The sequence below is a fragment of the Bipolaris maydis genome (assembly GCF_028858645.1).
Source record: "Bipolaris maydis strain C4 unplaced genomic scaffold PSV08scaffold_17, whole genome shotgun sequence".
NCBI lineage: Eukaryota > Fungi > Ascomycota > Dothideomycetes > Pleosporales > Pleosporaceae > Bipolaris > Bipolaris maydis.
In genome coordinates, this window is record NW_027093873.1 from 398,974 (window position 1) to 412,452 (window position 13,479).

Here is a 13,479-nt window from a genome sequence, read left to right on the forward strand (position 1 = left end):
CTTTACTGTGTGGTGTTGAAGTCGCAGCAGATGGCTGTGGGGGTCACGATGTGTGAGGTCATTGACGCTTGGGCCACGGCTTCGGTTGGAGAAGAGGACAGCTAACGCGTCACCTTCACCAGTAATTGCATGTCCAACGACCAACTCGGCCGACGCTCATTAAGGCATCATGGCGAAAACGTACAAGCAGATGAAAGAGGCGTGGGTGTCGGGACATACGGGAAGCTCTGTAGCAGATGTAAATATCGTCTCGCTCTCCATGCCTGTACTGTGCACGATTCCTTTCTTCAAGCAATGAGTCTATACTAACAATGCTCAGCTGAGCATCTTGCTATGGTCGGTCATACAGTCGCGTCTGCGCTTGTTCACGCCTTATACGCCACCAGCCCTGTTCATCGACTTTCTACTCAACTGCGGAGCTACGCTGTTCGCAACCACCATCTACTCGCCCTCTCCATTGATTCTCAACCTCCTGTTGCTGCTCCCAGCAATTGCACTCTACGTCCTTGAGAAACCAGTTCCGGCCAAGGAAGCTCCACGACCGCCCAAGATCGACAAATCTGAAAATGACTCCAAACTGGATGCACTACCTGTCAAGCCGTTCATCACAAATTACCGCGGCGCAATGATGGTCATCACGTGCGTCGCAATTCTGGCCGTCGACTTTCGCGTCTTTCCACGGCGGTTTGCTAAAGTTGAGAACTGGGGCACGTCACTCATGGACATGGGTGTCGGGTCCTTTGTCTTTACCGCTGGTGTGGTTTCAGTCCGCTCTTCACTCAAGGAAGGCACTGGCCGACCGCCACTATCTAGACGCCTGACAGCATCACTCAGACATGCGATTCCCCTTCTTGTCCTTGGTGTCATTCGACTCATCTCCGTAAAGGGACTGGACTACGCAGAGCATGTCTCTGAATACGGCGTGCATTGGAACTTCTTCTTTACCCTGGGCTTCCTACCACCATTCGCTGCTCTTTTTCAGTCGGCATTTGAACTGGTCCCTTCGTATGCTGTGCTCTCGTTTGTACTGGCTGCCATCTACGAAGTTGTCTTGGACTGGACATCTCTTGGGCCCTACATACTTGTGGCTCCGCGTACAGATTTGCTCTCTAAGAACCGAGAAGGGATATTCTCTTTCTTTGGGTATCTTGCGATTTTTCTAGCAGGCCAATCCCTGGGTGCGTCTGCACTCCCTAGGCAGCAGCCAATCGCCAAAGACGCATCAATGACAACAAAACTCCGACAATCTACGCTTGGGAAGCTTGCGACTACATCTCTCTTTTGGACTGCACTTTTCTACTTCTCTACAAGCTACTACGGCCTTCGCTTACCGGTATCAAGACGGCTCGCTAATCTTCCGTACTTCCTCTGGGTGTCTTCGTTCAACAGCTATCAAATCACCATATGCTGCGCGATTGAGACTGTACTCTTTCCCAACTTGTACAAGGCCACAAACAAAAGCGAGGAACTACGACGCACTAGAGACGCCACTAGTACTATACTGTATGCGTTCAACCGCAATGGTCTTGTTGTTTTCTTAGTCGCCAATCTGCTGACAGGTCTGGTAAACATGACGTTACCCACTTTGAACATGAGCATCATTGAATCGATGGCGGTCCTCACAGCATACATCGCTGTCGTGGCTGGAGTCGCTGTTGGTCTCGACCATTTCAATGTAACGATAAAACTCTGAGTAAAGTTAGCTTGTGCTCAATCTTACTAAAAACAACCTCTGATTCAAAATTCGCAAGTTCGCTTTGCTCTGATCGCATTTGCTACGGTGACTGGATACATCTTTATTTTATCCGCCTTTCTTTTCGGTAGAGATGTATTATTTACACATTCTAAAATGTATGCATGCAATGTCACCCATTCAGCTCTTTCCTGTTCGTACATCCCACGTGACAACGTGAAACCGCGTCTGCCAAGGAAAGCGACACGGAAAGCGACCGATGACATCGCTGCACTTTCAATGCTCACCCCACCAACACTCATTCAGCGATAGTAGATTTAATCGGTGATTCAAATGTGTACAAAATTGCAGACATGTCCACTCCGCAAGCGAAACGCCGTCGGCTGAATGAAGCCGCGAAAACGCTGCATAAGCCATTCAAGTCTCCTTTTCGAACACCATTGAAGCCCAGCATTGGCGACGATCCGCCATCTTCAGACCCGCCATCTTCAGAATCATCTGCCAAGGAAATATTGGAAGATGATTCCGTCTGGGCAAGTTCTGCGCACTCTACAAACAATGCCGGACAGAAGGCCACTCCGTCACCCTCTGGAAATGTTGCATCAGCACAAAGACATTCTGCATTGAGAGCCCCAAAGACTCTTGTGCCACGTCCAAACTCTACGCCTTCGCGGCTAGCGGCAAGAAGCACACCCTCCAAGCCCTCAGCTGCACGCGAAATAATGCAACTACGCAATGAGATACAAATGCTCACCCAAGCCCAAACTCTCGCCACATCTTCCAAAGACGACGATCTCATCGCATTGATAGAAAAGTGGCGTACAGCAAGTCGTGCCGCAGCAGAAGAGCTTTTTGGCATCACCAGAGATCGAGTCAACAGGATGGGCGGGGTGGGCGCCTGGCAGGAGCGCGAAAAGGAGGCTAAGCAGCGGCAGATGAAATGGGATCAGGAAGAGTTGGAGGCAGAGAGGGAGAGGATGAGGAAAGCGAGGGAGAATGGAGAGATTCCGCAGGAGGAGTATGATCGATTTGCTGAGATGGAGGGGGAAAGGGAGGTGGAAGAGGAGAAGGAGACGTTTAAGAATACTGATGATGTGAGTGGTGCCGGGGATTTGCATGGCAATCAAGAATTCGCTAACTGAAGATAGTCGTTTACTATGGATATGATGCTCAAGACACTCAATATTGATCTACAACTCATAGGTTACAACAAGGAGGCGCAGAGGTGGGAGGGTTGAGCGATGCTCTTCAAGGTTGCAAGAAACCTCGGTCCAGCTCTAGGGTTATGCCTGATTTCCTCTAAAGAATGTAATCGGATATTCAGCACTCATTTGATTAGTGAATAAGTCGAGTAAGTCGGCACCCAGGTTGTTCATCTTCATACAGGTACTTCACCAGAATTGTTGTTCACGCTTCTACTTTCACGACAAGTCATCTTTACCATGCATATCCATAAGACCATGATACAGTAATCCAAATTTAATATATGGTTCGGGAATTTCACTTCAGAACTTCAAAGCTTTGCGCCTGGTTCAAGTACCTTTTTCACAAGCTCCAACACGCGTTCAGCAGACCCCCTGTATCCATATTTAGCAATTTGCATCGCACAAATCGAACCACGAAAAAGAAAACTCACCAAGAGGCCTGATACCCCGCCCCAGCATGCCCATAACAATGTACAACAGGCACTTTCCACTTGCCTACCTCGGTCTCAATCCTCACGCCTCCCTTCCTCGACGCTATTCCATCATGTCAGCCTCCACCCTCAGAAATTCACTCCACTCGACTCCAACCCAATCATAAAATCGCGACAAGCAAAAGGAGTACTTACGTCTCAATCCCACATTCTTCGCCAAAACCTGCACCTCTTCAGGCTTCCCGAGTTGCGGACACAACTCACAGCACCGCCTCAATATATCCCGCCCAAGCTCCTCGTCCCACTCAGCACTCCAATCGTTGTCTTGGCGGGAGCCTCCTAGAATAACACCGCCGCCCAATGGCCGGGGGAAGACGTACGTGCAAGTCGGATCGATGCGGTGGGGTGAGCGAAGGTACCTTTTCTTTTATTAGCCAAAAAACAAAAACCGACTTTTCTTTAATGTTTTATATCATGTGGATTGGCAGAATGGGGGTTACAGAGAGAGAGAGAGAGTATGTGCCGGGGGGGGGGGGGGGGGAGGAAAGAAGAAAAGGCATCATAAATTACCCCAGCCTCTCAAATTCATACATTCTTTCAATCGGGACTTTGGGCTCTGCGACTAGCAGCGTCTGGCCGCGGGTCGGGTACAGATTCGCATCGCGGATGTCGGTTAGAGACAAGGAACCGAGGCCTGTGGCGTTGACGACGAGGGTCGCGGATGGTACATCTTCCAGCAGCGAAGAAACAGATGGGTACTGTCGACGGAGTAAAGTGATGCCTTTGGCTAGGGCCTGGTGTTGTAACCTTTTTTTCCCACCATCGTTAGCAATATATCAACTCAGACAAGGGGTGTTATTGTTGTTGTTGTTGTTGTTGTTTTCGGAGGAGGAAGAGGAGGAAGACAAACCATTGCAAATAAACCTGAGTATTAATGCGAAAAGTCTGTGGTATTTCAATCCCAAACACGGCATCTTTGGGTAAATCTTTGTCTCCTAGTGGTTTTAAGCCGCCGACTAGTTCGTCATACCACACTTTTCCTGTCTCTTGACTCAGGATTCCCGCTTCTTCAATCGGCGTGTCGAATACTGCCCACATGCCCATCCGTCCCAGCCCCGTTTCATTCCCGCCATCGCTCCCAGCGACGTTCTTGACTTCGCCGGGTGTGGTGGCTTGGCAGCCAAACACGGCCTTGCCGTCGATTAGCTCGCCAAAGCGGCGGAACGTTACTTGGTCGTATTTTTCAAGCGGTCCGTTGTCTGTGGCCATGGAGGACCAGTTTGCGCCCGCCCAGGGCGACGTGTATTCTATGGAGCGGTCGCCGGGGAAGTGCTTTGCGGCGATTGTGATTTTGGCCGTGGGGTAGGTGTGGGAGAGGACGAGGGAGGTTGTTAGGCCGATTACGCCAGCACCTAGGATGAGGATATGGGGGGATTCTTGGGGGTTTGCCATTTTTTTTTTCTTTCTTTTCTTTTGGGGCCTTGATGGTTGGTCTTTTGTTTGATGAAAGTGGATTCAGAGTACTACTGGTAAATATTGGAAAGCAGTGGGGGGGGGGGGGGTGAATCTAGATTTGGGTGTAAGTATTAGGAAGTGATGGCGATGATTAGGTATGTGGACAATCAATCCGAAGATCTGGTTACGAAGAAATGCAACTAGTTCAAACTTCAAACTTCAAACTTAAACTTGAAGCACCTTATAATGATCCCTCGTCGGAATGATATGGGGTCATGGAGTCACACTATTCCGAAGCAGGACAGCCTATTCCGACGGTAAAGCAGGCTATCAGCCCATTTGGAGATCTCCAATTGTTTTAATACATTACAGGAAATATTTACGTACCAGATTTATTCCGATATGCAAACGGATACTTCTTCAGGCAGACATGAACTCCTGCTGGCGGTGTGGGGGAAGATATATCGGCGTGGGTGATACGTATGACATGAGCAGATAGTGATGCGAGGTCCGAAATCGGTATGGCGCTTCCGGCATGTCTTCACGAATGAACTTCACAACATGACACGCGACTGCCAACCATAAGATACATGTACTCAATAAACTCAGTGTCATTAGGGCATATTGATTTAAATATGGATTTTGATAAACCAATCGACTTTTGAACACACCGAACCCATGACAGCAACCCACGACCAAAAGAACCCATATAATACAAACCGTCAACCCAAGCGCCACGAACCGATTCTGAAAATCATTACGCCGTCTGCTTCATAAACCAGTCGGAGCTAGCATCTACCATGTAGTTTGTAATATTGGATTCGTTGCCAAAAGTGCTATCAGGCATCTGCACGTTACCATCGGGTGCAGGGTAGCTCATGACTCCATCCATTGATACGGGGAGTCTGGGCATGTTGAAGAAATCGAATACGTCCAAATACTCGAGTTCGTTGGGTGCTGGTGTTCGAGCCGAAGTAACGGATGCCATCTTGGTGCTCTGGTTGCTACTGAGCTTTGGTTGTCGCGAAATGAGAAAGTCCAAGTCAAATGCGCAACGTCGCATGTCCGCCAGAATTTTCACTGTCGAAGGCGTGACACGTTCACCGTTGGCACCAGCGGGGGCTTGTTGGCTTTCTTGGTACTCTGATAGAACACGTGACAGCAGGCTTGCATAGCGCGTGCCGACCTCCCAATACTGACCCATGTCTCGAAGGGTGCTCACGAGGAGGTTAATCGATTGATCAACCCGATGATCAATAGTTGAGCCATGAACCAGGAGAACTCGGGCGGCCACCCAGAGTGAGAACGCAAATGGAGGGCCGAGTTTACTCAGCAGCGCGTTGTCGCGCACAGTAGCGCATAGAGCAGTAATGTTTTCAACGGCACTGAGACACCTTTGACTAGCACTAAACGACGGCGTAAAGATGGGTGATCTATGAGTGGGGTATGCTGCAGATGAATGCAAGCGAATGACGGTACTAGAGGAGTCAGTACATGTGCTGGAATAGTGAAGAGTAACGACTTACGTATGGAAAGCTGCATGGAGCATGACCAAACCACTGTCAAGGTTCTGTCCCATGCTAGGTTTTGCGAATAGTCTGGCTGAGTTGCCATATTCTTGCGGAAGATTGTACTTCCACTGTTCGATGGCATTGTCAAGTTCTCGATATTCGCTCTGCCAGGACTCCACGTCAGACAGAGATGTGATATCCACGGGCTTCTTCAAAAACTTGTGTATCCTTGTGAGAATCCCCAGAATCTCAATCAGATATGAGAATGAGCCAAGATTTTCGGGTCTATTCATGCTGTAGTCTGATCTTGCTGACGTACGGAACCACCTTGTCTCTACAGGCGCATTGCGTGCATATAGGTCGTCGCGACACGGCAAACGACGGTCGATTTCCTTGTCGTCCAGAGCAAATTCAAAGGCAGTCGCGACCGTTGCGTACCGATCAAGGACGTAGATCATCCAGAAGAGCCTGCGCCGGCTCTCCTCCTCTATCCAATCCTTTGGTTCTGGCAGAGTCATGGCCCGCAGGGTGTATATAGAGGCGAACTGAGGAGCGACGCTTGGTGAATAGCTCTCAACCGACAAGCCCAGCTGGACCACTGAACGAGTTATCAGTGCGAGCAAGTTCCACCCAGGCGGACCATTGGAGCAGCCAACAACGTCAAGTGCAAGGATGACAAGGGCCTGTAGCGACTTGACCGAGCTGTTCTCTATACCGTAGAGCAGAACTTTTTCTTTGGAATTCTTGTGATATCGCGTGCGCTTCTCAGGCGTAAAGCGTTGGTCGGTGGAGAACTTTACGGTTGTTGCGACGACGGAGTGGAGTATGATTTTGTCGGCATCATCAAGGGGCATGTCTCCAAAGAGTGAGTTGAGAGTGCTTTGGCGGTGGAGGATCGGACACCAAGTGTTGATATGCTTGAAGAAGAGGTCGACAAGCCCGTAGAGCAGGTCGTATGGGGGAAAGTCTGCGTCAGCATGGCCCAAGTTCCGTGCCATTGCGGGCTGAAATTGCTCGTTGTAGGGTGTGTAGGGCTCGCGTGTGAGGGCGCCGCCAATGGCCGTTATGTCTTCGGGCGTGTAGCTGTGGCTGGCGACCGAGGAGGCGGGACGGTTGTCCGTGACGCCATTGCCGTACGTGGTGTGGATGGCATTCTGCGAAGGAAACGTGGGCTTTTGAATGAAGAGGGCGGTCTCGGGCCTGGGGATATGAGGAGTCTGGACAATGGGCGGGCTTCGGAAGGCAGTTGCGTGCTGGGGCGAGGGGCCGGAAGTTGGGACCTGGTTGTTGGTGAGGTTGTTGATTTGCGACTGTTGCTGCAAGAGGAGAGCTTCGAGCTTATCTACAGATCGTAGGTGTCAGCTTGCGACTGCTTAGTGGGGCAGATACGGGGATCTGAGTAATTCTTGAAGCTGGAGTCGCCCCATGGGGATACCTCGGCTACATGATTGCGTGTGTATCTTTGTACTTGAGGGCGCAACTTACCAAGTCGCGACTCGAGTTCGCGTCCGTAGCCAGCTCGGAGGCCCGGCTTCTTGCGTGGGAGGTAGACCTAGGGGTGGTTGAGTTTGCAGTGGGCACGTAGGAGACGGGCATGCTCACACATGCGGAGTGGTTCTTCAGACACCACGAACAGGCTGGCGAGGCCCTGTCGCATTTCACTTTTCGCTGCTCTACACAGCGTCAGACGATGAAACGGCGTGTGCATGTGCATATCTCGATGTATATATATGCCTCTGCCATGGGCGACTTACTGCATGTCTCACAGCTCACGGAGAGAGGCCGCTTGCGCTTGTTGGATGCGCTAGCTTGGCCACGGTCGTTGGCATCGTCGTCGGTGGAGCGCTCATCGCCGCTCCAGTCGTGGCCGTGCTCGTGAGAGTGCGAGGAGAACTTGGCGGTGCCGTTTGGGCTCGCAGCTTGCTGTTGCGAGGCACTGGCATCCATGGTCGATGATGCGACTGTCGGCGTGCAGCTGTGCGCGAAGGTTCGGCAGAGCGAACACCGAACTTCAGCCCCGCCCGCAACCTCGAGCCCTTACCCCAGACATTGGCACCGGCGGCCACACGGCGCCCATTGGTGGCCTCGGCGCACTCGGGGCAATGCTGATCTGCACCTCCAGCCCATGGCCCTGCCTAAGCTTTCCAAATCATGCAGCCTTGCGCGTTGCTCTCCACCTGATGCCTGTTGCAGCAGCGCCTGTCGCTGTCCTTCGTTGCACGTCGCAGCGAGATGGACCGAAGCATCCTCTTGCTGTGCATGTCGCCCACCATGGCCCTGCACATGATCCAGAGCCATTGAATTCAAATATCCCCCACGTACGACCTGCTGCCGTCTGCCCCTCATACTCGTCCAGCGTTCCCTCTCGCCCACGACTAGAGTCACAATGGCTTCTCCAGCAACTTCTGGCGCGGCGCGCCCGTTCCCTACCATCAAGCATGTGCGCACCTTTGTAACACAGGGCCCCGGAAGTGGCGGAGACTACCACAATGTTGCTGGTGGCCATTGGCTCATTGACAGCAAAATCTCAACTCCAATGAGCCAGTATGAGCAATATCGCAAGTCGAGAACGAGCTGGGGAATCAATGTTCTCGGTTCTTTCTGTGTCGAGATCGAGGCCAGTGATGGCACCAAAGGCTTTGCCACGGGCTTTGGAGGACCACCAGCGTGTTGGCTGGTTGCTGAACACTTTGAGCGCTTCTTGATCGGCCAGGGTGAGTGTCCAACAAACCCCCCTCGTATAGGCAGTGTTAACAACATGCAGACCCCAGAGACACCAACCACATGTTTGAGCAAATGTACCGCGCCTCAATGTTTTACGGCCGCAAGGGTCTCCCCGTCGCCGTCATCTCAGTCATCGATCTCGCCATCTGGGATTTGCTTGGCCACATTCGCAACGAGCCCGTGTACAAGATGCTGGGTGGCGCTACACGTGAGAGGCTCAACTTCTACTGCACTGGACCTGAGCCAGCAGCAGCAAAGGAAATGGGCTTCTTTGGCGCAAAGGTGCCGCTGCCCTACGGTCCTGGCGAGGGTGTCGAAGGCCTGAAGAAGAACGTCGAATTCCTCACCAAACACCGTGAGAGTGTTGGCCCCGATTTTCCCCTCATGGTTGACTGCTACATGAGTCTGAACGTGCCTTACACAATCGAGGTGGTCAAGGCAACCGAGCACCTCAACCTCAACTGGTGGGAGGAGTGCTTGTCGCCAGACGACTCTGATGGCTTTGAGCAAATCAAGCGTGCTCACCCCCGAATGAAGTTCACCACTGGCGAACACGAATACTCACGCTACGGCTTCCGGAAACTCATCGAGGGACGCAACCTGGATATCCTCCAGCCAGACGTAATGTGGGTTGGCGGCATGACGGAGCTTATCAAGATCTCGGCCATGGCTGCTGCGTATGACATCCCTGTTGTGCCCCACGCCAGCGGGCCGTACTCCTACCACTTTGTCGTCTCCCAAGCGAACTCGCCTTTCCAAGAGTACTTGGCAAACTCGCCAGATGGCAAATCCGTTTTGCCCGTATTCGGTAACCTGTAAGTGTCAGCATTTGTGCTCTTGAAAATGTTTTCTGACCAGCCGTAGCTTCACCAACGAGCCCATTCCCACAAAGGGCTATCTCGACGTCAAAGCCCTCGATCGTCCTGGCTTTGGCCTTGAGCTGAACCCGCATGCCGGATTGATCGACGCCACCCGCATCCTCAACCCTGCGCCACAAAAGGCCCTGAAGCCTGCCGAGCCAGAGAAGCCGGCCGAGGCCAATGGAAGTGCGTAATGTTTGCATAGCGTAATGGTGTTCATGGAGTTGTGTACAGGTTGGTTCGGGTGGGTTTCTTGGTTTGATGCATTGCGCTGGAGCATCATATGTTTGCTTCTTTTTGTTCGCTGCTGGGTGACTGGTGGCGGTCTGCGGCTGCATTTCCATAGCTTCCGTCACACAGTAGCTTCGATGACTGCGCTGGCAGCAAAAGCATTGCTTGCAAATAAACAATACATGTCATGTCATGTCTATAATTAGTAGTGACTGGTGGGCGCTGACGATCTCGCAAGCCTCGATCTTTGCCCATGTGCAGCAGGGACGCACGGCGAGTGGGGCAACACGAAGCGTCAGAGCTGTGCTGTAGCCAGGTCCTGTAGGACACGCGGTGTGAAACCTGCAGTTCTGCGTTCCTTTTTTCAACCACTCTTTGTGTACTTGTAGAGCGTACACCCCTTCAATCAATTCCAATTGTTGTTCCCATCATCACAACTACCCCGCCACAACCCCACCTCATCATGGAGGCCATCAAGGATACCGTAAACAGTGCGCTTGAGAAGCTTCACATCGGTGGAGCTGCTCAAGGCGCTCCTGCAAAGGAGCTATCCGAGGCTGAGTTCAATGAGCTCAAGGCCAAGTACCAGAAGGCTGGTCAAGATCAAGTTTTTGTGCGTGCGGCCTTCCCCAACTCCCATGTTCTGGAGCACCTCAATGGATTTCATGACCATCAGGCGAATTGCAATCACCAAACGCAATGCTAATCTCTTCCCCATAGGCTTTCTACGACAAGCTGTCCACCGCCGAGAAGGCCTCTCTCTATGAGCAGCTAAGCAACTTCAACCCCGAATACATCAACGAGATCACCGAGCGTGCCCTCCACCCTGTACAGACCGAAGCAACTGAGAACAAGCTCGAGCCTCTCCCTGAGAATGCCACATCCTCGGTCCTCGACTCCTCGCAGGACAGCCTCGATCAATGGTACAACAGCGGCTTGGAATTCATTGCCAACAACCAGGTCGCCGTTGTGCTGATGGCTGGTGGTCAAGGCACCCGTCTGGGAAGCTCAGCTCCCAAGGGGTGCTTTGACATTGGACTCCCAAGCCAGAAGAGCTTGTTCCAATTGCAGGGTGAACGCATCAGGAAGGCCGAGATGCTGGCAGCAAAGAAGCACGGCAAGGAGAACGTCACCATTCCATGGTACGTCATGACTAGTGGACCTACCCGAGGGCCTACTGCCGAGTTCTTTGAGAAGCACAACTACTTCGGCTTGAAGAAGGAGAATGTTGTCATCTTCGAGCAGGGTGTCTTGCCATGCATTTCAAACGAGGGCAAGATCCTCTTGGAAAGCAAGTCAAAGGTATGCCTCGACAATCCCCCAGGCCTACCAGCCAACAACGCATTAGGATAGTACTGACACAGAACAGGTCGCCGTCGCGCCTGATGGTAACGGTGGTCTTTACCAAGCCCTTATCCAATCTGGTGTCGTAGCCGACATGGGTAAGCGCGGAATCAAGCACATCCACGCCTACTGCGTCGACAACTGCCTGGTTAAGGTCGCTGACCCCGCCTTTATTGGCTTCTCTGCGTCCAAGAATGTCGACATTGCCACCAAGGTCGTTCGCAAGCGCAATGCCAAGGAATCTGTTGGCCTCATCCTCCAAAAGAACGGCAAGCCAGATGTTGTCGAGTACTCTGAGATTTCTACCGAGGACGCAGAGGCCAAGGACCCCAAGGACTCTGAGCTGCTCAAGTTCCGTGCTGCCAACATTGTCAACCACTACTACTCATACAGCTTCCTCGAGAGCATCCCTGCATGGGCCAAGAAGCTACCCCACCACGTTGCTCGCAAGAAGATTCCCTACGTCAACACCGAGACTGGGGAGACGATCAAGCCAGAGAAGCCCAACGGCATCAAGCTCGAGCAGTTCGTCTTTGACTGCTTCCCCTTCCTTACACTCGACAAGTTTGCTTGCATGGAAGTAAAGCGTGAGGACGAGTTCTCACCGTTGAAGAATGCCCGCGGTACTGGAGAGGACGACCCCGACACGAGCAAGCAGGATATCATGACGCAGGGCAAGAGGTGGGTCCAAGCTGCCGGTGCTACGGTTGTCAGCGAGGACCCCAAGGAGGGCATCGAGGTCTCCCCATTGATTTCTTACGTAAGTTTTCCTAGTGACACGACTCCCGTTGTACTTGCTGTATACTAACTGTAGTGCAGGGCGGTGAAGGCCTCGACTTCCTCAAGTCGAGGACAATCAAGGCTCCCGCGGTCATCGAGTCGGAAGACTAGATGGTATTGTACCAAGACTGATCCAATACCTTTTCATGCATTCAGCTGTACACGGCGTACGGTTGTAGAGATAAAATATCTACTAGCACGAAGATTGGAATCAAATAGATACGAATGAAGATGAACATCAAAGTCAATGTCGTAAATGTCCAGCATGTGCACATGCAAGTCCATTATGAGGGAATTATTTAGCAGAAGCTACTACCGGTCTACCTACGTAGTAATATCTACGTATGGATTGGAGGAACAAGCTTCTCCATTGATCTGAGCGTCACGTCTGAGCGCAGTTGAGATGAGTAGAGTCCCAGTAGGTGCCAGGATCTGCACATCTGCACCCGGATTCTAGTATATTTGCGCACTGAGAACCCATCGAGAAGCTCTACCGAAGAGTGTGCGTAAAGTTAAATTGAGCGCTAATCACAATTACAGTATAACCCAAAGATGAACTGCTGATACAATACGTATAACCACCCTTGAAAGTCCGTATCGCTAGTCTCATTATTCAAGAGAGATATCGTACGGTGTAACTCGTCGGTCCGTTCTTCTATTTCGTTCCGCCAAAATTCTAGTCAAGTGATTAAGCTATGTTTTTTTGTTTATTCATCACCTACTCGGGCATCTGTATGAAAATCTGTATCAGCCGTTTCACCTTTTTCCTGTTGAAATCAAGCAAACCGCGCCAAATTCAATTGTTTTCTTATAATCCCATCCACTCAAAATGCGTTTCTCATACACAGCCACTCTCCTCCTCGCGTCCGTCTTCGCCCAATTCTGCCACGCCGACATTGGAGCTGGCTACAGATGCTCGCGATCAAACTACAGCGTAACGAATGTGGCGTGCGATAAGGTTCCTGGTGCAAAGTTTACGCTAAGATAGGAAGTGATAAAGTCACGTGTCCGTACCACGTGGGTACTGTGTACTGTAATGCACATTCGAGATGCTAAGCGATGGCACGGAGCACAGGACCAGATGGGAGAGGGGCGGCAGCGGCGGAGGGGTACGAGTCCAGGATAGGGCGTCCCCGCGAGGGCGACAGGGCGGCAGATGCACGGCAATGGGCGACGAAACACGGCTAGGGTGAAGGGTACATGGATGAGTGCACCTATGGGAAGGCGTATGATGCAATCTGCAAC

At 51.7% G+C, this 13,479-nt stretch overlaps 5 protein-coding genes across 5 annotated transcripts; 3 read left to right on the forward strand and 2 right to left on the reverse strand.

Moving 5' to 3' along the window:
- The first annotated feature begins 123 nt into the window (after window positions 1-123).
- Window positions 124-1,867, forward strand: PSV08DRAFT_405707 (GWT1-domain-containing protein). The gene is made up of 2 exons (XM_014222417.2): window positions 124-265; window positions 320-1,867. Exons 1-2 carry the CDS (start codon window positions 170-172, stop codon window positions 1,691-1,693), a joined length of 1,470 nt encoding a protein of 489 aa, XP_014077892.1. The 5' UTR covers window positions 124-169; the 3' UTR covers window positions 1,694-1,867.
- A 114-nt stretch (window positions 1,868-1,981) lies between these two features.
- Window positions 1,982-3,141, forward strand: PSV08DRAFT_211372 (uncharacterized protein). The gene is made up of 2 exons (XM_014222418.1): window positions 1,982-2,787; window positions 2,842-3,141. The coding sequence occupies exons 1-2, from the start codon at window positions 2,047-2,049 to the stop codon at window positions 2,929-2,931; spliced, it is 831 nt and encodes a 276-aa protein (XP_014077893.1). The 5' UTR covers window positions 1,982-2,046; the 3' UTR covers window positions 2,932-3,141.
- On the reverse strand, window positions 3,086-5,009 carry PSV08DRAFT_19859 (uncharacterized protein). Its single transcript, XM_014222419.2, has 5 exons — window positions 4,240-5,009; window positions 3,900-4,136; window positions 3,525-3,748; window positions 3,330-3,432; window positions 3,086-3,270 (listed from the first exon to the last, which is right to left on the reverse strand). The coding sequence occupies exons 1-5, from the start codon at window positions 4,779-4,781 to the stop codon at window positions 3,207-3,209; spliced, it is 1,170 nt and encodes a 389-aa protein (XP_014077894.1). The 5' UTR covers window positions 4,782-5,009; the 3' UTR covers window positions 3,086-3,206.
- Window positions 5,010-5,379: 370 nt separating this feature from the next.
- PSV08DRAFT_232104 (fungal-specific transcription factor domain-containing protein) lies at window positions 5,380-8,259 on the reverse strand. The gene is made up of 5 exons (XM_014222420.2): window positions 8,050-8,259; window positions 7,898-7,968; window positions 7,781-7,847; window positions 6,311-7,637; window positions 5,380-6,262 (listed from the first exon to the last, which is right to left on the reverse strand). The coding sequence occupies exons 1-5, from the start codon at window positions 8,240-8,242 to the stop codon at window positions 5,542-5,544; spliced, it is 2,379 nt and encodes a 792-aa protein (XP_014077895.1). The 5' UTR covers window positions 8,243-8,259; the 3' UTR covers window positions 5,380-5,541.
- A 387-nt stretch (window positions 8,260-8,646) lies between these two features.
- PSV08DRAFT_232107 (nucleotide-diphospho-sugar transferase) lies at window positions 8,647-12,482 on the forward strand. The gene is made up of 7 exons (XM_066092266.1): window positions 8,647-9,009; window positions 9,060-9,834; window positions 9,884-10,069; window positions 10,459-10,723; window positions 10,831-11,412; window positions 11,480-12,214; window positions 12,274-12,482. The coding sequence occupies exons 1-7, from the start codon at window positions 8,682-8,684 to the stop codon at window positions 12,343-12,345; spliced, it is 2,943 nt and encodes a 980-aa protein (XP_065948007.1). The 5' UTR covers window positions 8,647-8,681; the 3' UTR covers window positions 12,346-12,482.
- The last annotated feature ends 997 nt before the right edge of the window (window positions 12,483-13,479 follow it).